Consider the following 26,520-nt stretch of genomic DNA (forward strand, 5'->3'; position numbering starts at 1 on the left):
ATACTATCAAATGGGAATTATGTCCACATTGATGCAGACACTGCCACTTTCCTCATTAGAGCCCTGCATGTGCAGTAATTGATGGATAATTATAAATCACTCCCATTAGATTCACTTTGCACATGGACACAGACAAACCGCAATTTCTTCAGAATGACAAAAGGTAGGAATATGCAACAAAGTTTAAAATCCTTGCAATGTACACAGATCACCCAGAGGGGAATGTTTTTTTTCTCAAAAAAAAAGTTACTCTTTAAAACGAATCATCACCCTCATAAGGGACTTCCATCCTATCCACCTCTTCTCCCCTCCGCTATCTGATTAGGGCTGCGTTTTGTTTTTTTACTTTTTTAAACCAAAAAATGCGAAGCTGAGTGGATTTCTGACACATCAACAGTTATTTATCTGTATTTGCAGGGACTTTAAAATGATCTTCATTTTCAGCAGCAGGTTTAACCACCTCAGCTCCGGAAGATTTTATCACTTTCATGAAAAGGCCATGTTTGCTTTTTAGCACTGCGCTACTTTAATTGGTAATTGCGCGGTCATGCAACACATACCCAAACAAAATTGATATCATTTTTTTAACACAAATAGAGCTTTCTTTTGGTGGTTTTCACCTCTGTTTTTTTTTTTTTTTATTATATTAATAAAAAGAGACCTTTCTATTTTTTTAAAAATACAATGTTTTTTACTTTCTGCTATAAACCATATCCATTAAAAAAATGTAAAAAAATCAAATTTCTTCATAAATTTTGGCAAAAATGTATTCTGCTACATTCCTTTGATAAAAAATCCCAATAAGTGTATATTGATTGGTTTGCATGAAAGTTATAGCGTCTACAAACTATATAGTATATATACTAGAATTTATTTTTATTTTTTTATACTACTATTGGCGGTGATCAGTGACTTATAATGGGGCTGCAATAGTCCCTGGAATCATTGGCTGGGAGTTGCGGACAGGCTCCTGCTGTGTAGAATCACAGCACACACCAACCAGAGGGGGTGTGTATGGATGTGCCTGAATCCTGGAAGTAGGCAGTGATATACGGGTATGTTGCTTTGCCTAAAGTGGTGCTAAGTAGTTAACACTGTAACTTACTGAGTATGCAGCTTCTTTATCTTTCAATCCTTGTCCATGTTCCACGTTAAGCTGGTGCCATGATCATTGCCCCAGGTTTCCTGTTTCAGGATGGCTGCTTTCTCTTACAGTGTCCTATGCAGCCACTCTTACATTCAGGGACTAGAGCTGTGTCTCCCTAGACTGTGTGCATCAACATAAATACACAGCATCATAGCCTTGGATGGCTATGCACTCCTCTACTCCTCCTTCCTCCTCCAAGCTTACAGACTGACTTGAGACTGCACTGTCCACTTTTAACTTTTTCCTGTGCAGACCGGATGTTCAGGCAAGCAGAACTAAGAGAGCAATAGCCAGCAGCATTGAAAGTTTAAAATGCAGGTGCTGGGCTAATACTACTTTAATTAAATAAAGGATGAAAAGGTGCATGTGTTGTGGAGATGTTCTGCATATGATTTTTTGTCGTAGTACACACTTTAAGATAATCAAGTAAAAAAATAATGTATATATAGAACCAGATCATAGGATGGAAAAACTCTTTCCCTGTATAAACGCAATCATCAAAAAATCTTCACATTCCCTATTTCTTTGATTTTTCGAATGATTCTACCTCACCTTATTTCCTTTTACTTGAGAATATCTTATTGAAAATTAAACTTTTGATTAGCTTCAAGAAATTTATTCTTCCGTGGCCTAAAGGACTGTACACACAGGCTGAATGTCGGTTGGCGTCAATAGAAACTGGCCGACATTCGGCCCATGAGTACTCCAGCTGGTCCAACAGAAGCCGGATGTTCAGTCGGCTTTTGTGGAAGGGACAAGACTCGAAGAAAGGTCTTCCAATTGGCACCTGATCAGTGCTCTCAGCCATTGGCCAGTGTGTTCTGTCGGGTTGGCCATTCCCGTATCAGAACACAATAGCACAGCAGGGGAGATCGCTGTTTTAACATCAGATTGTTACTACAGTGGTTCCTCCTGAGCTCTTCAGTTTTTTTTGTTCAGCCTGCTGGTTTGAACAAAAAAAACTACTAGTGTATACTAGGCTTTAAAGTAAACAGTTTAACACAGTTACTGGAGTCACCTTTGATATATTTGTTCATTGAAATCATATCCCCTGATACTGGCCATCATTCAACTTCAAAAAGTGAAGCCATTGCAGCATCAGCTGCTTTTTTATTTTTGACAATTTTTTTTGTCAGCGTGCCCAGGGACTGTGACATCATAAGGGGGCGAGGTCTCCGCCTATATAAGTCACAACGGAGCCCTCAGAGAGCAGTCCAGCCGGAGAGAGCGTCGTGTCAATATCTGGAGAAGAGAAGACGAGAAGCCCAGAAGTCCGGACCTCCGCTGGCAAGAGAGCTACCTGAAGACAGCGGAGGAGCAGGCCAAAGAACTGGAACACCGGGAGAAGAGGCCGGAGAGAGCGGAAAAGAACCAACCGGACGCCGGGAGAAGATGGACCGGAGGGACCCCCGAAGCCGGAAGAAGACCCCCGAAGCCGGAGGAAGATCCCCCCGGAGCTGTTTAATAAATTATTTTAAAAACCTGTGTAGTGTGTTTTATTATTGACACTTTTTCCCTAGGTGAATGGGTAGGGGTACCATGAACCCCATACTCATTCACATAGGGTGGGGGGGCCGGGATCTGGGGGCCCTCTTATAGGGGGCTCCCAGATTCCGATAAGCCCCCGCCCGCAGACCCCGACAACCAACGGCCAGGGTTGTCGGGAAGAGGCCCTTGTCCTCATCAACATGGGGACAAGGTGCTTTGGGGTGGGGGGCCCGCAGGGCGCCCCCCACCCCCAAAGCACCCACCCCATATGTTGAGGGCATGCGGCCTGGTACGGTTCAGGAGGGGGGGGGGGGGGCGCTCGCTCGTCCCCACCCCCTTTCCTGACCGGCCGGGCTGCGTGCTCGGATCGGGGTCTGGTATGGATTTTAGGGGGGACCCCATGCCGTTTTTTCGGCGTAGGGGCTTTCCTTTATAATCCATACCAGACCTAAGGGCCTGGTATGCACCCCGACGGGGCTCGTAAGGTGTCAATCTCGCCGATAAAAGTGGCAAGATTGACTTCCTTTTCTAGTCCCGTCGCACCTGAGTCACGTTCAAAATGAACGGACTTGTCCGTGTGTGGGCAAGTCCGTTCATTCTGAAAGTCCGCCGTAACTACGGCAAAAGTCCGTCGGAAAGACAGGCGGACTTAGCCCGCCGGAAAGTCCGGTCGTGTGTGGGCAAGTCCGTCCGTTTTAAAGTCCGGCGCACCTGGCGGACAAAGTCCGGCAGAAAGTGTGCCGGACCAAGTATGCCAGAAAGTCCGATCGTGTGTACGCGGCATTACTTTCTCTCGTTCACCACTGTCACACTTTTCTGTACTGGGCTCCATAAATTCTCCCCACAGACATCTGAGATTGTCCTTTTTGAATTCCACTAAGCCACCAGGGGCCAGGGATATAAACAGCTTCAGAACATCCTCATAGTTGATCGTACCTTGCCCAGATAGTGATGACTGATTCATTGTGTCCTTATCCCAAAGCTTGGGCTACGAATGTATACTGTGTGCAAGTCACGTAAAATGCTCATACAATTTTATACAAAATGATTGGTGTTTATTTACCCAAAGATCTTCAACACATTAAAAGACTTGTATATGAGAGAACATTAAGGCTGGGTTCACACCTATGTGAATTCATTCATCCAAGGAGAATGTGACTGGCTCTCTATGGAACCTGTTCAGATATCTCCACAGCAGGTCCGGTACGTTGTATAGGAAATATGTGTGCCTTTTTTGGTCTATTTCAAGTCCAAATTCAGCCCAAAATTCGGGCTGAAATCGGACCTGAAATGGTGAACGAGGACACACTGGACCCCCTGCTGTGCGACGGATCCGTCTTAGGTGTGAACCCAGCCTTAAGATGGATGTGTGCTTTGTTGAAGGACTCCTATGTTGCCAGAGAATGAGATCATGAGGAAATTTCCTATAGAAGTAGATATGCAGCCTTTTTACATAACACATTCTTCTTGTTTTAAATGGAATCTTAAAATCCCTTGTTGTTCTTGGTATTTTTGTAGAATGAGTGGGTCTGTATGCAACTAAAAGCAAAAAATGACTACAGTATTTACATTTTAACGTAATTCGTGTTCTCCTATATAGCATAACATTTTCTAAGACATCACTCTTTTTCCAGTAATAAAAACTTGACAGGAGTACTGATCCTTCCCCATGCTACTCAACAGGAAAAAAGAAGCTCTGACTATATATAACCTTTAAAGCAGAGGAACACTCTAAAAGTATTGGTGGTTAGACAAATATGGTTACATCATAAGTCAAGTTACAAAATACACATGGCTATCAAGTTCAAGCAATTAAAAAAAAAAAAGATATGTGTCTTACGAAATAATATAAGCAAGAATTAAAAAGGAACTGCAGTCTGCGCACATAATTTGTAAAAAACAAACAAAAAAAAACCCAAAAAAAATCTTTGCCATTCTGAAAATTCCTTCCAACCACATTATTTTATATATATACTGTGATTCTGTGCTTGCCAAATATGCTGCAGAAATCTCCCTCCACTGAGTCTAGCTGCAACCATTTTAACTGTGGCCAGCTGAAGCTGCTGCCTGTTCACTTCCTAAGTTTTACACAGAGACACGCCTCCAGCACTGCAGCCCTGCAGCTCTCATTGGCCCTCTTATGACTCATCCCCCCTCCCTTCCTGGCAAACTCTCACAAGAGTGAGAGAGAGCTGTGCATGATGTCATAGGTAGGGATGAGCCGAACACCCCCCGGTTCGGTTCGCACCAGAACATGCGAACAGACAAAAATTTGTGTGAACACGCAAACACTGTTAAAGTCTATGGGACACGAATGTGAAAAATCAAAAGTGCTAATTTTAAAGGCTTATGTCCAAGTTATTTCCATAAAAAAAGCATGCAAAATCGATGCAAAAAAAAAGTTTTTCAAACTGACGTTTTTTCAGAAACAGTGATTTTAAGAATGCTTAAAGTGAAACAATAAAAATGAAATATTCCTTTAAATATCATGCCTGGGGGGTCCCCTTAGTCTGCCTGAAAAAAGTAGCGCATTTTTCCCATGTGTATAACAGTACCACAGCAAAATTACATTTCTAAAGGAAAAAATGTCATTTAAAACTGCTCACGGCTGTAATGTATTGTTGGATCCCGGCAATCTACATAAAAAAACATTGAAAAAAATGGCGTGGGTTCCCCCCCCAGTCCATTACCAGGCCCTTCGGGTCTGGTATGGTTATTAAGGGGAACTCCACGCCAGAATTTAAAAAATAAAATGGCGTGGGGGTCCCCCCAAAATCCATACCAGGCCATTCAGATCTGGTATGGATATTAAGGGGAACTTCATGCCAAACTTTAAAAAAAAAAAAAATGGCGTGGGCCCCCCCCCAAATCCATACCAGACCCTTATCCGAGCATGCAACCTGGCAGGCCGCAGGAAAAGGGACGAGAGAGCCCCCCCCTACTGAACCGTACCAGGACACATGCCCTCAACATGGGGAGGGTGCTTTGGGGTCATCCGCACTACCCTTGCCCAGTGGTTGCGGGGGTCTGCGGGCGGGGGGGCTTATCGGAATCTTCAATCACGGAGCCGATGGTCCCGAGAAAAACTGCCCTCTTTTCACTTTGACAGCTGCTACGGTGACGTAAACAGATGACCCCACCCCCTCTGATGTCACATGACATCAGAAGGGGCAGGGTCACCCAGTTACATCACTGGATGGCCCCGTTCTTGGCTATATAACAGCTGTCACTGCAAAAAGACCGCAGTCAGTGGGACCCCCACGCCATTTTTTTTTGGCGCAGGGTTCCCCTTAACCACTTCAATACACAGTGTTATATAAACTACACTGCCTGCCACCCCCCAGACGATGTCCAAGGAGACGAAACACGTCGGGTAGGACACCCCTGCCGCCATTTTATCCCTTTTATTCCCTTTACAATAAAATAGTCATACTTTTTTATACGGGATTACACTATGTGGCCTTTTTTTGTTTTTCCTTGTTTATTATAACCACCCATATTGAGGACATCACCCCTGAGGCCTACACCATTCCACACACCATTCTTGGATCTTCTTTTTCCATCAACGGAAGCTCATCAGCTGGCTGTTGATGACCATAAGCTTGTTTGACTCGATTGAACATAGGTTTATTGGGTCCAAAGGTTCTGGTAAGCCTTCTTATTGTTCGTGGGGATGTACCTCTGAACTATCTTTTTCTTCACTTATGGATAAGTGCAATATGACGTTATATGTGCATTGAGGATCACTACCACCTTACAAGATTTATGTCTTCAGGACTTTTAGGACTTTTTCAATTTAAAACATATATTTTCTTGTCCTTTTTTACCTATGATTGCCGCATTTGAGGAGTTAATTGCCTTTTACAGTATGCAATATATGGTTGTCTCATATTAGCGCTACACATTTTTTGTTTTTTGGTTTCTACTTATATCCTATTTGCTGTGTTAGCTGCTTGCTATTTGGGCAGCGCATAATTTTTTGTATTCATACATTGCCTACATTGACTGAATATAGAGTATACACTGAATATCTAGTCTACACTAAATGCAGAGTATATATATACAGTTGCAACAAAAAGTATGTAAACCCTTTTGGAATGATATTGATTTCTGCACAAATTGGTCATAAAATGTGATCTGATCTTCATCTAAGTCACAACAATAGACAATCACAGTCTGCTTAAACTAATAACACACAAAAAATTAAATGTTACGATGTTTTTATTGAACACACCACATAAAACATTCACAGTGCAGGTGGAAAAAGTATGTGAACCCCTAGACTAATGAGATCTCCAAGAGCTAATTGGAGTGAGGTGTCAGCCAACTGGAGTCCAATCAATGAGATGAGATTGGAGGTGTTGGTTACAGCTGCCCTGCCCTATAAAAAACACACACCAGTTCTGAGTTTGCTTTTCACAAGAAGCATTGCCTGATGTGAATGATGCCTTGTACAAAAGAGCTCTCAGAAGACCTACGATTAAGAATTGTTGACTTGCATAAAGCTGGAAAGGGTTATAAAAGTATCTCCAAAAGCCTTGCTGTTCATCAGTCCACGGTAAGACAAATTGTCTATAAATGGAGAAAGTTCAACACTGCTGCTACTCTCCCTAGGAGTGGGCGTCCTGTAAAGATGACTGCAAGAGCACAGCGCAGACTGCTCAATGAGGTGAAGAAGAATCCTAGAGTGTCAGCTAAAGACTTACAAAAGTCTCTGGCATATGCTAACATCCCTGTTAGCAAATCTACGATACGTAAAACACTGAACAAGAATGGATTTCATGGGAGGATACCACAGAGGAAGCCACTGCTGTCCAAAAAAAACATTGCTGCACGTTTACAGTTTGCACAAGAGCACCTGGATGTTCCACAGCAGTACTGGCAAAATATTCTGTGGACAGATGAAACCAAAGTTGAGTTGTTTGGAAGAAACATACAACACTATGTGTGGAGAAAAAGAGGCACAGCACACCAACATCAAAACCTCATCCCAACTGTGAAGTATGGTGGTGGGGGCATCATGGTTTGGGGCTGCTTTGCTGCATCAGGGCCTGGACGGATTGCTATCATCGAAGTAAAAATGAATTCCCAAGTTTATCCAGACATTTTGCAGGAGAACTTAAGGCCATCTGTCCACCAGCTGAAGCTCAACAGAAGATGGGTGTTGCAAGAGGACAATGACCCAAAACATAAAAGTAAATCAACAACAGAATGGCTTAAACAGAAGAAAATACGCATCCTGGAGTAGCCCAGTCAGAGTCCTGACCTCAACCCAATTGAGATGCTGTGGCATGACCTCAAGAAACCGATTCACACCAGACATCCCAAGAATATTGCTGAACTGAAAAAGTTCTGTAAAGAGAAATGGTTAAGAATTACTCCTGACCGTTGTGCACGTCTGATCTGCAACTACAGGAAACATTTGGTTGAAGTTATTGCTGCCAAAAGAGGTTCAACCAGTTATTAAATCTGAGGGCTCACATACTTTTTCCACCTGCACTGTGAATGTTTACATGGTGTGTTCAATAAAAACATGGTAACATTTAATTCTTTGTGTGTTATTAGTTTAAGCAGACTGTGATTGTCTATTGTTGTGATTTAGATGAAGATTATTGTAGATCACATTTTATGACCAATTTGTGCAGAAATCCATATCATTCCAAAAGGGTTCACATACTTTTTATTGCAACTGTGTATATATATATATATATATTATATACTAGACTGTATGTGTGTATATGTGCATATAAATATATATATATAAATATATATATATATATATATATATATATATTAGACTGTATATGTGTGTGTGTATAAATAAATATATATATATATATATATATATATATATATATATATATATATATATATACTAGACTGTATATATATATCAAATACACTGCCACTAACCTGCCTACCTAATCTAGCTTAATCCATCTCCGTCCACACACTATACACGGGCGCTATGTAAGCAGCCTTATATAGTGTTAGGCATGGACCTCTGAGCCATGATTGGCCAAAGGCACCCTGTCTTTGGCCAATTATGGCTCTCTCAGCAGAGCGTACTGTGATTGGTCAAAGCATGCAGGTCAGGTATATGCTTTGGCCAATCATCATACAGCAATGCACTGCAATCACGCAGTGCATTATGGGGTGATTCGCGATGCTCGAATTTCCCACGAACGTCCCATAACATTCGCTGTTTGGTGAACGGGCAAACACCCGGTGTTAGAGTCGAACTTATGTTCGATTCGAACATCGAGCTCATCCCTAGTCATAAGCCACGGCTAATGACAAGAAAGAGGAAGTGGGATGTATAAGGTATTTACTGGCAGAAAAAAAATGTTTTACTATCCAAAGTTAAAAGAACAAGGGCAGAAGATTAATATATGGAAAGTTGAAAAAATTACTGAAAGTCCGCTTTAAAGACCTCTGTCTCTGATTTATGTGTCTTGTTTCCTACAGCCAACCAAGATCATTTTGTCCGAGTGATTGGGCTCCTACACCAGTCTGTAGAACTACCCAGTAACCTGAGCCTCCCATCTCCAGTACTTGAGATTAACTGGGTTTTTAAGAGCAAAGAAAAGTCATACAAAGTTGCACAGATCGATAATCATCAGACAAAGTTCTACATAAATCAGTTTAATGGACGGCTGAAATTGCTTCATAACGGAACAACATTACATATCAAGGATCTCAGGATGGAGGACAGTGGAAATTATACTGTGCAATTTGTTCTCATCGGAGAGGAGGATCGTTTTCAACGTTTTATGCTCATGTTATATGGTACGTATACATTTGAAGGTATCACAAGAAAATCAAATTATATGTTGGGATAGCCCTGAGTGCCGGTTCACACAGGGGTGACTTGCCTGACAAGTCGCCTCCCGTTCTGTACTATGGAACTGTTCTAATAGGAGCGACGCAAGTCGCTCCGACTTAGAAAAAGGTTCCTGTAGTATTTTTGGGGCGACTTCAGGCGACTTGCATTGACTTCTATACAGAAGTCGTTTTGCAAGTCGCTGCTGAAGTCGGTGAGACGACCTGCAAGTCGTGCCACCCCTGTGTGAACCGCCACTTAAAGGGTCTCTTTCAAAAAGAAAGCTGTGTGTTTAGGTTTTTATGACTACAGCCATTTGTGAACGGAAATGCTACCCACTAGTTTTCAGGTCATTGAATGAATTGGTTTAGCTTTACTACACCAGAAGAAGCTGTAGGACCTATGTAAGGAAATATCTGTTTATCACATCTCAATTGCAAAGAAGCATTTCCTTTAGAAGCACAATGAGTGAGTTTCAACCAGTACATGGGTTGGCCACACTCTCATAAATGCCTATACCTTCTAGGATGATGGTGATACAAACTTTGAAGGGTGTACACCGATTAGCCACAACATTATGACCACTGACAAGTAAAATGGATAACCTTGATTATCTTGTTACCATGGCATATGAAAATGGCTGGGATATATTAGGCAGCAAGTGAACATGTTGTCCCTGAAGTTAATGTGTGGAAAGCAGAACAAAATGGGCACGTGTAAGAATTTGAGTGACTCTGACAAAGGCTGAATTGCAATGGCTAGATGACTAGGTCAGAGCCACTCCAAAAATGCAGTTCTTGTGGGACGTTCACCAGTCTGCAGTGGTCAGAATCTACCAAAAGTGGTCCAAAAAAGGGAAAACGATGAACTAGGGACAAGGTCATGGGTGGCCAAGGCTCATTGATGTACCCAGTGAGTAAAGGCTGGCCTGTAGAGTCTGATTCAATAGAAAAGCTACTGTAGTTCAAATTGCTGAAAAAAGTTAATGCTGGTTTCAATAGAAAGGTGTCAGAACAGATAGAGCATCACAGTTTGTTGTGTATGGGACTGCAAAGCTGCAGACCAGTCAGGGTGCCCATGCTGACCCATGTGCCATAAAGCCAAAAGTACCTACAATGGGCACATGAGCATCAGAACTAGACCACAGAGCAATAGAAAAAAAGTAGCTTGGTTTGACAAATCATGTTTTTTTCTTTTACATCATGTGGAAGTGCATTTTATATATTACTATATGGATCAGACCAAAATAAGGGATACATGAGGAGGAAAGAGGGACAGTTGAGAGCTATGGGTAGGTGGTCATAACTGATCTGTGTGTATAAATATATATGTAGCGCACGACCCCCGTAGGAGCTGCAATTTGTGTGTTCTATCCGTAAATCACATTCACCACCTAGCACATCGCAGCCCATAGAAATAGAAACAGTCCATATTGTACTTTTCTCTTGCTTTTTATTTGTATAACATGAACTGGGATAGGAAAAGAATTTTTCTGAGATGCTCTTTTGCTGCTTCATAATCTTTCCTTTGCTTTCTTATGCAAAGACTTAGAACAATGCGGATAATGGAAAGTTACTCTAAATAACTTCTCTTTGAGAAGACTGGAGTAGTCTGGTCTTTGAGAACAATGAAAACGAATAGCAAAGAGCCACTCTGAATAACTCTTTGCATATAGACTTGGGTAGATTTACTAGAAGATACATAGGCTGTTGTAGTAAAGAGTCACTCTGAATAACCTCTTCACCCGTAGACCTTTTTAGAACAATCTGTATCTCTATTAGTGCTGGGAGCTCTACCGCCGCCTTGACCACTACTTCCCATCTATACAGTACTTCCAAGTTGAGCTAAGGAAGAGATTACTCTGAATAATTCCTCGCGCCTGACTAATTGGAATCCCGGGGTATTGTTGAACCCAAAGTCACAGGCCATCACCACCTGTCTCACTGACTTGCGTATCAACATCCCTCAGCCTCTGGTAGTACCGTTCCCCTGGGCTTTCACTCACTTGATCAACAGTCCATGTGCCACTCACAAACAGTCGATCGCCTGCTTCTTCCGCTTAGTTGCTACTTCTTCCGAATGGTTTCTCCATCCCTTCTCTCCAGTCTGGCACGCTCCCCTCCCCGTAGGGGGGCATCCAGCAACACCAGAGACTACATGCTGTGCGGTGTCTCTAACTCCTTTCCTCCGTGTGGCCTGGCCCCCCCCTTCCTGGGGGGGGGCTCTGCTTTGCTCCCCACAGGGGGGCTCTCTCTCTGGAACTCCTCAACCAGCATGTGACCCCAGCTTATATGGGAGTCCCGCCTCCTGCCAAACAAATTAATGATTGGCCAGAACTCCACACATGACCTGCCTGCCACTTAGATCCCAAGTCCAACCTCTCTTCCTGAACCATTTCCACTGGAAGTACAAGGAGGCATCTCTGGGTCCAAGTACAGGTGGCCACACCCTGCACTACACTGACACTCCCAGTTCCCAAAATAAACAGACAGGCCTGAGATGGGAATACAGGCCTGCCTAAATTTACCTGAAACCGTACTTTGTCATTTAAACACAGAAAGCTCACCTACTTGAAAGTAGGGGACCGCTACATATATATATTTATATATTGCTTGGGAACACCAATTGCTAATCAGCCAATCACATGGCAGCAACTCAATGCATTTAGGCATCTGGATGTGGTGAAGACAACTTGTTGAAGTTCAAACCCAGCATCAAAATGGGGAAGAAAGGGGATATAAGTGACTTTGAACATGGCATGGTTGTTGGTGCCAGATGGGCTGGTCTGAGTATTTCAAAAACTGCTGATCTACTGGCATTTCCACACACAACCATCTCTAGGGTTTACAGAGAATGGTCCGAAAAAGAGAAAATATCCAGTAAACGGCAGTTGTGTGGAGGAAAATGCCTTGTTTATGTCAGAGTAGAATGGGCAGACAGGTTGGAGGTGATAGAAAGGCAACAGTAACTCAAATACCCACTTGTTACACCCAAGGTATACAGAATACCATCTCTGAATGTACAGCACATCGAACCTTGAAGTAGATGGGCTATAGCAGCAGAAGACCACACTGGGTCCCACTCCTGTCAGCTAAGAACAGAAAATTGAGGCTACAATTCACACAGGCTCACCAAAATTGGACATTAGCGATGGGCTAATGGGTTTGCAGCGATGGGTTTGCAGTGATGGGTTTGCAGCAGAACTCTCGAACAGGGGAAATAATCGAACCCAAATGGCAAACGCCATTGAAGTCTAAGTCAAAAGTGCCCATTTTGAAGGCCTATATGCAAGTAATTGGCCATAAAAGGGGTATGGGGGTCTGGGTACTGCCCTGGGGGACATGTATCAATAATAACAATAAAAAAAGATCATTTTTCCAGGAGCAGTGATTTTAATTATACTTAAAGTGCAACAATAAAAATGAAAAATTCCTTTAAATATAGTGTCTGGGGGGTCCCCTTAATGTGCCTATAAAGTGGGACATCTGTAGCATAGATATAGAACATGCTACAGCAAAAATTTCATTTCTAAAGAAAAAAAAAACAAGTCAAATCCCTTTCAAAATGACTTGCGGTTACAATTGCTGACATCCGGCTAGTAAAAAAAATAGAGAAAAAGGAAACGACCTGGGGTCCCCTCATATTGATGGGGACAAGGGCCTCTTTCCGATAAACCCTGGGCTGTGGTTGTCGGGGTCTTCGGGCAGGGGAGTTATCAAAATCTGGACGCCACCTTTAACAAGTGGCCCCCAGATCCCGGCTCCCCCATGTGAATGGGTATTGTGTACATACCCCTACTCATTCACGCGAAAAGTGTAAAAAGTAATAAAGACAAGAGGCAGTTTTTGACAAATCCTTTATTAAAAATAAAAAAATAGTTTCCCCCGATGTAGATCCATCGCCAATCACGCCGCCTGCTGGACCAGAAAAATGTAAAAAAATTAACGCTCTCACCTCCTGGGAGGCCTACCGCCGTATGCCCACCCTTCGCTTTGACATTTCTTATATAGGCATAGGGCGGGGCCACCTGGCTACGTCACCCGATGACACCGCCCCCTTCTGACGTCACATGCCCACTATGCACCAGTTCATGACATCATAAGGGGGCAGGGGGCTTATCAGAATCTGGAAGCCCTCTTTAACAAGGGGGCCCCCAGATCCTGGCCCCCCCATGTGAATGGGTATCAGGTACATAGTACTCCTATCCATTCAACAAAAAAGTGTAAAAAGTAATAAAGACAAGAGACAGTTTTTGACAAATCCTTTATTAAAAAATAAAAAAATAGTGTCCCTCCATATAAATTAATCGTCAGTCACGTTGCCCGCCTGACCGGAAAAATGAAAAAAATTAAAAATGCTCTCGCCTCTTGGGAGGCCTCCTGCCGTATGCCCACTCTGCGCTTTGACATTTCTTATATAGACAAGGGGTGGGGCCTTCTGACTACGTCATCCGGTGGCACTGCCCCTTCTGTTGTCACATGCCCAGTATGCACCAGTCCGTGACGTCATAAGGGGGTGATGACGTAGCCAGGTGGCCCCACCTCTTGTCTATATAAGAAATGTCAAACCGCAGTTGGGGTATACGGCAGGCGGCCTCCCAGGAGGCGAGAGCATTTTACATTTTTTTAATTGTTTGGATTCGGCGGGCAGCATGATTGACGATGAATTTACATTGAGGGGAACTAATTTTTTTTTTTAATAAAGGATTTGTCAAAAAATATTTCTTGTCTTTATTAGTTTTTTACACTTTTTTGGTGAATGGGTAGGGGTACTATGTACCAGACACCCAAGTGACGTCGCTTCCACCCTGTAGTGTCATGGAGATGAGTGGGCGCCATCTTAGCCTCACTCGTCTCCAGGCACAGCACGGAGAAGGACGCGATCACCTCCGCCGCTTACCAGAGCCGTCGGGAGGGCACCGGATTGCGGCGGGAGGGGGGGCCCTCTCCCGCCACCGGTAAAAGTGATCTCGCGGCGAATCCGCCGCAGAGACCACTTTTATCTTAAAGCCGACCACCGTGCGAAAACGGGGATACTGGGGTTATGGCAGCTAGCTGCTGCCATAACAACGATATCCGCCGCCAAAGTTTGGACGTACATCGGCGTGCAGCGGTCGGCAAGTGGTTATTACTGACATGCATTCCTTTAGTGACTTTGACAATAAAACCTGAAAACATTAATCAGTGTTATTATCAAAGATGAAACAATGCCTAGATCAACATCCTACAAACGTAAGATATCTAAATATTTGAATATACCATCACTAGCAACAAATACCACTGTTTATGAGTGAAAGAAAGCTTCACATTTTTATAAGGCACAGTTTCTGTTGTCAGTAAAAAGTTCTAAATTTAAGATTAAAATGTATCATATGTGCTTTACAGGGGCCATAAGTAAATAGAATGTCAGTACAGTTTATTTAATTACATTTGACACATTAGCACATTGTGCTCATGTTCCCATAAAACATTTTTCCCCACATCAATAAATGTAACACTTATAATTGGTGACCAAAAACAAGCCACATATCTGGGATAAGGCTAACCCAATAATTAATAAATTAACAAAACTATCTACAGATTCAAGCTATGCTGGGACTTGTGGTTCTACAACAGATAGTACTCAGAGAGCAGTTACAACAATAAGATATATACACAAATTGTATCTAAGCATCCAAGCAGGAGAGAGATCATTACAGTCATCTACACCATCCAAACGTCTAATATTCTTATGACTATAAACTTCAGGATTATTTATGTCACATTGAACCATCTGCCTATTGCAGTATTTCAGCAAGAAAAAGGGGCTAATGACTATAAAACAAAACAAACCCTCTTTCCAGGAATAAATGTGAATCAAGTCCCTCGCGCTATCAAAGTGAATATACGATATAGTGATCAGGTAAATTGCAGCTGGATCTAAAGTGAATAAGTGCACTAAAATTGGTATAAAATAAATATGTGATCAACGCAATTTAATACTATAAATAACGATAATGAATAGTAATGATATTCCACTGTGTAAATGATTCTGTGCAAAAAACGCTATATAAATATTGCTGTGCAAAAAACGCTCATGATGCTATGCAAAAACGCCATGTGCAAATTATATAGTCCTGTGCTAAATCAGAGTAATCCCTGTGCAAGATAAATCAATACAAATACAAATCCCGTGCATATCCAGTACTTCAATGGAATAAATGATGTGATCTATATAAATAAATGTAACATTGATCCATTCAATCCCTTATTATCACACTGCTACCACAACAATGAAATAATGATGCAATATTTCATTGTTAGTTAGGATAAATAATGACATTAAAAAGTCAATGGAAGAAAGTGCTTAAAGTGCAGAAAGTGCTTCAAATGTGCTCTTCAATAAAAATCGCCAATGTGCCAGTCTTCGTGTACATCACTCAGTGCTCGCTAGACTCTTACCTCCATATGGATAGTAAATGGCAGTAGGGATGAGTATAGCTGGAGACCTTTCCGGGATGCAGTGATGGTGGATGACCCTCTCAAAGCACTGTATACCAGATGACAGCTTCGGATTAGTCCATACAGACGTTCACACACAGTGGGTATATACAGGGGATGAAAAAGAATCTCAAATAGCACAATAACGTATAAACTTACTGATTTATTAAACCGCCAAATGAGCACTTACAACAAACAAGTTAAAAAATGGCAGATCTGTAATGTTAAACGGCGTTACAGGCGCCTCTTACGTCACTTCCGGTTCTTACGTGGTCCAGTCACTCCCTATGCATTACGTCACTCCAAGTGACTTCCTCAGGGGATCCGGTTTGGTTAAAGCCCTAGTCAATTTATGGGGAAAGACAGGAAGTGTTCAGTTGGCCATTTTGTTGGATACCTGTCTCCAACATAGGAGTGGCCATTTTTGATTGGTTTAAAAACAGATGTAACACTATGTATTCTAATAGCGGCAGCCATATAGTTGGTGGGTAAACAGACCAACTAGCATAATGTGTTGTTCTAATTACAACCAAAGATTGGATGTGTGTTAAAATAACTTATAGTAAGACTAAGAAAAATAAAACATAATAAAATGGCATATATTAATCTAAAAAATGGCACAAAAGTATTCATGTGTGTAGCGCTCCAAACACATCTATATGTTCTCTCTGTAAACCATAATTTAGGTGATTGGATGAATCTAATTTAATAAACCAAAGGATATGAATATTCCAATTAAAATCGTGTTATATATTACACTACATAAAAACCGAAAATGATGTATAGAGGTGATGAACACAGCATGACTATGTAAAAAATAACAAATATATGATTGAAAATATTAAAAATTACTTAAAAAACAGTTCAGGTCAAATTCTACATTGAGTCCATCTGGTACTAAAGTCTGGAGAGAGTGTATCCATTTGGATTCCTTCTGGCTAATTGACCTAACTTTATGGGCTCCTCTCCATGGTCTCTTGTATTTCTCAATACCCCAGAATATTAGTTGTGAGGGATCCTTATTATGTACCTGTAAAAAATGTCTGCTAAGGTTGTGTTTTGGAAAATTATTATATATGTTTTGGACATGTTCCCTCATTCTAACCATTAGTGATCTTTTTGTTCTACCAACATACTGTAAATTGCAGCTACATTGTATAACATACACCACTCCCTCTGTATGACAACTAATAAAGTCTCTGATGGAATAATTTTGTCCCGTATGTGTAGATGTGAATTCATTTCTTTTAATTTGTGGTTTCTTGGAGTGTCGGCATGCGAAACATTGCTTGCAAGGGTAAAACACTTTTCCTGTAAAGAATGTATATCCACTTGGGGGTGGTGGCTCCACTACATTTTTTACAATGATGTCTCTCAATGTAGGGGCTCTTTTGTATACCACATTGGGGATGTCTGGTAATATATGTTTTAAGTGTCTATCACTCTTCAGTATGTGCCAGTGTCTCTTTATTAATTTCTCCACTTCTTTATGTTGGATGTTGGAGTCTAAAATTAAAACTGGGGCGTCCATGTTGCGTTGACTCTGATTTTTTCCTTCTAGCATCTTTGTTCTGTCCATTGATTTTACAGTATCAATTTGTTTGTTGATGAATTCTTCAGAGTATCCCTTAATCGTGAACCTATTACCTAGAAATGCTGCTTGAGAAATAAAGTCTTCTTCCTTCGTGCAGTTTCTTTTGATCCTGACCATTTGGCCTTTCGGGATGTTCCATTACCAGGGTTTAAAGTGACAGCTGTGCATGGATAAGTAACTGTTGGCATCTATGTTTTTAAAGTGCGTTTTTGTGATTAATTGATTTCCTTCCGAAGTGATATCCAAATCCAGAAAATTCACCTTTTTGTACCTGAATTTGTTACCAAATTAGATACGTATATTGGAATACAAAAATATATACGGAAAATCAACATTAAAAAATATATGTTATGTAACCTATACACATCAAGTATAAAAATACCCAGAGCAATAAATGAAGTTGAACATAGCACTTTGCGAAACAACTCGTGTACAATCCACAAGTTAGTGATAACCAACACATCAAGGTTTTTAAAAAATTAGCTTTACAAGATTTGGATACATTAAAACTAAAAAGGGCCTCTGACCCAATACACATCAAGAAAGGAATTCAAACGCTGACAAAAAGGAAAGATACTGTATTGCAATACGTCCCGCAGACAAAGGCGGTGGAGTGGTGATCCAATCAAAAGAACAATACCTAAAAGAAATTGACCGACAATTACAGGATGAATCTACATACGTTAAGCTGCTAGGTAATCCAACAACACAATATAGAAAAGAATTGGAGAAATTAGTTCATTTAGGAATAAAAAAGGATATTCTAAATAAAAAGGAGTCCAAATTCCTAATTCCGGAATCGTGCAGAATTCCGGTGATATACACAGTCCCGAAACTACACAAAGATAAAACCAATCCACCGGGAAGACCTCATGTGAATGGCATCGAGTCCCTCACTTCAAGAATGGGACAGTATCTGGATAATTTTATCCAACCAGCCGTACAACAAACCAAGGCATACCTCAAAGATAATAAGCATGTCCTGCAACTTTTAGAAGAAGTCCCCGTACTTGAAGGAAGATCTTTACCAGCCACAGCCGATGCGGCGTCATTGTACACCATAGTGCAACATCATCAGGCCTGTAACGCCACAAAATGGTTGTTAAGAGCATTCACAACCCTCATATGCAAACAAAGGAAATTCTTGGTAAAATGTATTGAATTTTGTTTAAAATACAACTACTTCTGGCACAATCAAGCTTTTTGCAAACAAACCACAGGCATAGCGATGGGCGCTAAATTCGCCCCAAGCATAGCAAATGCATTTATGGCACAAAGGGAGGAGAAATCGATTTATGATAAACCTCCGATTGAATTGACCTTCTACAAAAGATTTATAGATGATTTCATTATTGTATGGAACGGAAGTAGGAAAACATTGGAAAATGTTTTAGGCCAACTCAATGAGAATGATCAAAATATTAAATTGGTTTGGAACATAAGCAACAAAAAGGTGAATTTTCTGGATTGGGATATCACTTTGGAAGGAAATCAATTAATCACAAAAACGCACTTTAAAAACATAGATGCCAACAGTTACTTATCCATGCACAGCTGTCACTTCAAACCCTGGTAATGGAACATCCCAAAAGGCCAAATGGTCAGGATCAGAAGAAACTGTACGAAGGAAGAAGACTTCATTTCTCATGCAGCATTTCTAGGTAATAGATTCAAGAAAAAGGATAAGGTACATAATAAGGATCCCTCACAACTAATATTCTGGGGTATTGAGAAATACAAGAGACCATGGAGAGGAGCCCATAAAGTTAGGTCAATTAGCCAGAAGGAATCCAAATGGATACACTCTCTCCAGACTTTAGTACCAGACGGACTCAATGTAGAATTTGACCTGAACTGTTTTTTAAGTATTTTTTAATTTTTAATATTTTCAATCAGATATTTGTTATTTTTTACATAGTCATGCTATGTTTATCACCTCTATACATAATTTTCGTTTTTTATGTAGTGTAATATATAACATGATTTTAAATGGAATATCCATATCCTTTGGTTTATTAAATTAGATTCATCCAATCACCTAAATTATGGTTTACAGAGAGAACATATAGATGTGTTTGGAGCGCTACACACATGAATACTTTTGTGCCATTTTTTAGATTAATATATGCCATTTTATTATGTCTTATTTTTCTTAGTCTTAATATAAGTTATTTTAACACACATCCAATCTTGGGTTGTAATTAGAACAACACATTATGCTTGTTGGTCTGTTTACCCACCAACTATATGGCTGCTACTATTAGAATACATAGTATTACATCTGTTTTTAAACCAATCAAAAATGGCCGCCCCCATGTTGGAGACAGGTATCCAACAAAATGGCCAACGGAACACTTCCTGTCCTTCCCCATAAATTGACTAGGGCTTTAACCAAACCGGAACCCCTGAGGAATAACGAGGTGTGACGTAATGCATAGGGAGTGACCGGACCACGTAAGAACTGGAAGTGACGTAAGAGGCGCCTGTAACGCCATTTAACATTACAGATCTGCCATTTTTTAACTTGTTTGTTGTGTTGCCCATTTGGCTGTTTAATAAATCAGGGAGTTTATATGTTATTGCGCTATGGGAGATTCTTTTTCATCCCCTGTATATACCCGCTGTGTGTGAACGTCCGTATGGACTAATCCGAAGCTGTCATCTGGTATACAGTGCTTTGAGAGGGTCATCAACCATCACTGCATCCCAGAAAGGTCTCCAGCTATACACATCTGTGACAGACCTAGCCGGAAAAGAGGCTTTTGGAGGGGACTGAATGCTAGCCTCCTGCAAACTGATTATGGGCCCCGGCATTTGGGGGGACGGTGCTCTTTGTGAGCTATATGCCTGGGGACCCTGGAGGTGGCGTTACTTTATATTAAGGTCCATGTCCCCCAAGACACACAGACTCTGGGGACCCTGGATATGCCATTGTGATGGGAGTCACTAATAGGGGCACAGGGTGAATGAGAACCCCACTATGATCTGTGCTAGTCAGAGACTCAATGCTGTATATGTGTGTATATATAATGTGTGCTGTCTCATTGTGTTGTGTACTGTTTGCTGTGCTAGTTTTGGGTGGGGCTGTATTTAAATGTTCTATTATATTTGTCTGCCTTGGATCACAGGATGTGTATTGCATTGGAGGGAGGGGGGATTCTTCCAACAGCTCTCCCTGCTAACAATGTGTACTGATGAGACGTTAAACACACCTGACCTGTGTATCCATTATCATTGGACAGTTTAACCCGCCCTCTTTTCCAAGGGTGGGGGGAAAGAGTCTCTGAGTTATTTTATCTGTTGTGTCCGTGTGTTATAATAAATGAGTTGTTTCCTGCTTGGAACCTGAAGACAGAGCCGTGTCTCGTTTTTGGGGTGGATTATTTGTATGGGTTCCTTGTTCGGCTGATTGGAGTGTTCGGTAGCTGCCTTTGTGTTTGGGTATGAAATGTCCTAAACGACTTTAACCCCTTTCATACTCGGGGTGTCGTTACAACATCCATACTGCCATTTACTATCCATATGGAGGGAAGAGTCTAGCGAGCACTGAGTGATGTACACGAAGACTGGCACATTGGCGATTTCTATTGAAGAGCACATTTGAAGCACTTTCTGCACTTTGTTTAAGCACTTTCTTCCATTTACTTTTTTATGTCCCTATTTATCCTAACTTATTGGAATATTGCATCATTATTTCATTGTTGTGGTAGCAGTGTGATAATGAGGGATTGAATGGATCAATGTTACATTTATTCATATAGATCACATCATTTATTCCATTGAAGTACTAGATATGCATGGGATTTGTATTTGTATTGATTTATCTTGCACAGGAATTACTCTGATTTAGCACAGGACTATATAATTTGCACATGGCGTTTTTGCACAGCATCATGAGCGCTTTTTGCACAGCAATATTTATATAGTGTTTTTTGCACAGAATCATTTACACAGTGGAATATCATTACTATTCATTATCATTATTTATAGTATTTAATTGCGCTGATCACATATTTATTTTAAACCCTCTTTTCAGTTTAAGATCCTCTGATTACCTACATACATTTTCCTTCCAGAAGCAGAATGCTAGATACAAAAAAAATATGGGTGAACTTTGTGTGGTAAATTACCTAAAACGTACGATGCCATTCCGCATCGGCGCAGCACGGCCCTTCGAGACGCCTCCCACTATGTTGGGAGGAATTACGTCACTTCCTCCAGGCGCACACACCAGCGCACCAGGGCCTGTTGAAACGCAAGCCTCGGACACAAGCTTGTGACGTCACGCCACTTCCTTTCAGCGCACTCGCGCCTTCCCCTCTCTCATTGTTATGTTTTTGTTCCCACAGCACACCATGGACATTGAATATATTATTCAATGTCCAATATGAATGGAATTCCCAATTGATCAGGGGTACTTCCGGCATTAATATGTGGACGCTAGGTCCATTCTACCAGAGGCACTTCCGTTACATGATTGCAAAGGCCCAAAAATGAGGCGTGGAACACACGCCGAGCGGCCATCTTGCCTAGTTACCAGAAGTGGCATTGTTTACATGCCGAACACATTGGAAGTTGACTCTCAAATTGGAGACTACATTTCCTATATAAATCTTGCTGGCTGCAGTGGGGGGACCCCCCAGACGATGTCCAAGGAGATGAAATGCGTCGGCGCCATGGTCTGGTCCAGTCTCACTTCCTGCTCCTTCCACCAGGAGCTGCTGCTGGAAATTATGTCCCCAGTCCTCCTTCCTAGCTGCTGCCCGGGTGTATTTGAGGCTGAAAGCCAGCCATCCAGCCAGCCAGAAGGGGTTGTGGATTGTAATGGCAGTGTCCTCCACTGCCTGAGGTGAGCTGCTGATAAGGGGGTGGGAGGTGTGGGCTGGCATGGTATCCACTGCCCAATCACCTGAGTTGTTGTGATAGAAAAGGCTGAAGGGGTGTTTGTGTCTGCCCTGCCACCCGGAGCTGATCTGGGAAGGGGGAGGTTGCTGTGTCCACCACCAGCACCCAGGTATAGTGTAGCTGAGCTGATTTGATAGGGGGGGTGGTATTGCTGTTTCTCCACCACCCACCTAGTAGTAGTATAATATTAAATATTTTAGGACACCATTTGGTTCAGAATATTTTTTTTCTTAATTTCCTCCTCCTATAACCTAGGTGCGTCTTATGGTCAGGTATGTCTTATGGTGCGAAAAAATACGGTACTTTATTCAATATTGTCTAATTATCAATACATACATACACATCAGTGTTCTTCTTATTCAATGTATTTAACAGTTTTAATGAGGGCACAAGCAGACCTTTTTGACCCTGTCAAACTAAATTAATGTACATAACTTTCCCATATTCAACATAATTATTTTGAAACCACCAGTATAAGAAGTTATCACTTATTCTTGACAATGATCATTTATTACCTTTAAGGAATATTATCTTATCAGGCTGTAGTTCAACTGATGTCAAAGTGTTTCTCTTCTAATTAGTGAACTTAAAAACTATGAACTATCCTATTACACTTTCACCCAGTAAACTTGTGACCGCCCTATAAAAAATACCAGCATGAAGCATAGGTCATCTAAAGTTCAACATTTAAAAATTAAGACTTTCTCTATATTTATGGAATAGCATAGTATACATTAATAAAGATGAATAACTATTGCTTTACTATTGAATAATAATATTGATAAGACCACTACTATATAATAATAATAATAATATGAATAATACTATGAATAATAATGAATAATAATTATATTATCAATAAAACATATGCAAATTATTATGAATAATATAAAATATATTGGTTAATATGAAATTCTACTACACAGTTCATTGAGGGAACCATAAATGCCAACATGTACTGTGACAGAGCATGATCCCCTCCCTTTGGAGACTGGGCCGCAGGGCAGTATTCCAACATGATAATGACCCCAAACACACCTTCAAGATGACCACTGCCTTGCTAAAGAAGCTGAGGGTAAAGGTGATGGGACTGGCCAAGCATGTCTCCAGACCTAAACCCTATTCAGCATCTGTGGGGCATCCTCAAACGGAGGGTGGAGGTGCACAAGGTCTCTAACATCCACCAGCTCCGTGATGTCGTCATGGAGGAGTGGAAGAGGACCCCAGTGGCAACCTGTGAAGCTCTGGTGAACGCCATGCCCAAGGGGGTTAAGGCAGTGCTGGAAAATAATGGTGGCCACACAAAATATTGACACTTTGGGGGTGTACTCACTTTTGTTGCCAGCGGTTTAGACATTAATGGCTGTGTTGAATTATTTTAAAGGAAAAGCAAATTTACACTGTTATACAAGCTGTACACTCACTACTTTACATTGTAGTAAAGTGTAATTTCTTTAGTGTTGTCATATGAAAATATATAATAAAATATTTACAAAAATGTAAGGGATGTACTCACTTTAAGCTACTGTATATTTATCTATATATAGATATATCTATCTATATATAGATAGATAGATATATATATATATAATGTTGCTTATGTTTTCTTTCTATTCACGCATAATAGTTGCCTTAAAGTGGTTGTAAACCCTTGTTTACAACTTTATGTTACAGGTAAGCCTATATTAAGGCTTACCTGTAGCTAACAAGGATATCTCCTAAACCTGCACGGTTTAGGAGATATCCCTGTATTTGCATGTGCCGACGTCATGCGGCACATGCGCACTTAAGACAACTGAAGCAATGGTGCTATATGCCATTGCTTCAGTTGTACTGTGCCGTTCCCGTGCGCATGCGCAGAGTGACGTCATCGCAGCTCCGGCTAATCACAGCGCCGGAGCCGCAATACCTGGAAGTCACTCCGGGACAACATGTCAGCGGTTGGAGGGGGAGACGTGGACCGATGCGGAGGCTTCGACCTGAGGTAAGTAATGAGGTAAGTAATACATAATTAGCTAGTATGGTATGCATACTAGCTAATTATGCCTTTTTCTTGCAGGGTTTTTTGTTTTTTCGTTTTTTGCTGGGGTTGTTGTGAAAATTTTTATAAATGTATATTGTCAAATGTCCCCCAGTGTCGGTTTTGCTGTAGTGCGCTCATGTGAGCGTATTCGCACATACAGACGTTGGCGGAAGACCATTGGTCGCGAAAACCTTCCTGTGAACATGGCAGATCTGTTGCTCTTTTAGGGATGTTCGTTTATGCCTCACCAAGAAACTGGCCACTTCTTGGCGACTGCATTAATGACTCTGAGCAAACATGTCTGCATATATGGGAACTATAGCATAACTATATGAAAATTATGGCTCACTGAGCTGTGGTTTTGTATGGTTTGCGTCATTGAAAGCATTTAGTCGGTTTGCACACGGTCTTGTGCAGAGCCATCTTTCTAGTGTTCCTTTGTTTCACAGAAAGCATGGCTCTACGCCTGATCGTTTGCACACGTCACTGCTAGTCTATTTGAATGTATACATGTCTGTGATTGGTTCTGTATTTAACCCTGTTGGAAGGGTTTCTGTATTGTCATATCCTGTGTTACATCCTTATATGGTCATGTCCTTATTTGATAATGTCCTGTGATAATGTCCTGTGTTGTCTACATGCTGTGTTGTTAAATCCTTATATGGTCATATCCTGTGATGTCACTTCCCATGTAAGAAGTGATTGGCTGCTGGAACCATCACTTCCTGTTTGTGAAAGCTTTTGCGTTAATAAAAGGGCATGCTGGCTAGTGTGTGGCAGAGATGCTGACCGAGCTGGGAACATAAGGAATGGTGCTGGTGTCTGTTTACTTGGATGAGTGGGTTTTTAGGTAAGATGCATTATATCATTAGACGAAATGTTATTTTTATTAGAGACAGGAGATTTGGCTGTGTGCTCTGCGTACAGCCTAATTTCGCTGAGAGAATGGTGAGCCAAGTCCTTATGGAGCAAACAGAACCCTCCACATCGGCAAGAAAGAGGGGAGAACAGATCTCTTTCCGATGTGTTGGGGAGGCTCTGCTCTGCAAAAGCACTGATTTTTCGTCTTTTGAAATAATGCTGGAAGTTTGATCGTATGTCTGGGTGTGTGTGTGAGTGATTTGTATTTGCAAGCTCGAGTGTATGTGTAACTGAATGAGAAATAGAAATGTATGAATTGGGATCATTTGCAACATGGAATGTGTGTGTGGCTGAGCAGTTTTGTAAGTAGCTGAATCTGTTTGTAAAAACTGTTTCTGTGTTGAAAGGGGCTATGCCCTGTGGGAGGGGAACTCTAATGTTCTGAGCATACATGCAAGCATCACTGTTTGTATTTCTCAATGGCTTGTTATGGAAGCTGATGCAACAGTGAGTATATGAACTTTGTTTGGGGACAAGAATATGATGTTTCAGCTGTGTTATGTGGCTTTGTTGTTTCATTGGATAGCATGTGTTCCTAAGTGTGCATTCTCAATTGTGCGGCGAGATTACATGCTTTTCAGTGGAACTGTTCCTAAAGTGTTTGTATTATGGTTTAAGTGTTCAACAATTGCATTTCATGTGCTTGTGTTTTAGTGTGGCCCTTTTGTCATTGGCCATCCTTCTGTGGTCCAGATTTCATTTACCATTTTGTTTGTTGTTGTGCTTTTTCATATAACTTTAACAATTTTAAATGTGCTGTTTGGTTATCCAAGGTCCCTAGTGGTATGTAGAGGGAAATGTTTGTAAGTGTTCATTTAGTATCTCAAATGTGTAGTTTTGTGGGGAGAAATGTTGGTTTTGGCTGGAAAATGCGCCATTTTGTGGTGGCCTGGCTTTCGTCTGTCATTTCCTTTTGTTGTTCAGAAAGGATGGTAAGGCCTCAGTTACAAGTCAATAGAAGGCTAGTATAGGTACCATCATCCCAGGGTTGTATGATAGAAAGGAATTTCCCCCCCCTCCCCCCTTTTCCCTTTCCTCTCTCCCCCTCCCCCCCTCCCCCCCTTTTTTCCCCTTCCTCTCCCTCCCCTTCCCCTGTTTTTTTATTCCCCCCCTTCCCCCTCCCTTCCCCCCCTTCCCCCT

The 26,520-nt window shown here is 41.4% G+C and overlaps 1 protein-coding gene across 8 annotated transcripts in view; it reads left to right on the plus strand.

Annotated features, from left to right (window-relative positions):
- The window catches only part of LOC141117456 (CD48 antigen-like), a 155,065-nt gene that overhangs the window by 59,997 nt on the left and 68,548 nt on the right, over nt 1-26,520 (plus strand). For all 8 annotated transcript variants that reach the window (XM_073610329.1, XM_073610331.1, XM_073610328.1 and 5 more), the window contains exon 2: nt 9,104-9,424. In XM_073610329.1, coding sequence (XP_073466430.1) covers nt 9,104-9,424 — 321 coding nt within the window. The remainder of the gene's footprint in view (nt 1-9,103; nt 9,425-26,520) is intronic.

The sequence above is a fragment of the Aquarana catesbeiana genome, linkage group LG13, assembly GCF_042186555.1.
Source record: "Aquarana catesbeiana isolate 2022-GZ linkage group LG13, ASM4218655v1, whole genome shotgun sequence".
Classification (NCBI taxonomy): domain Eukaryota; kingdom Metazoa; phylum Chordata; class Amphibia; order Anura; family Ranidae; genus Aquarana; species Aquarana catesbeiana.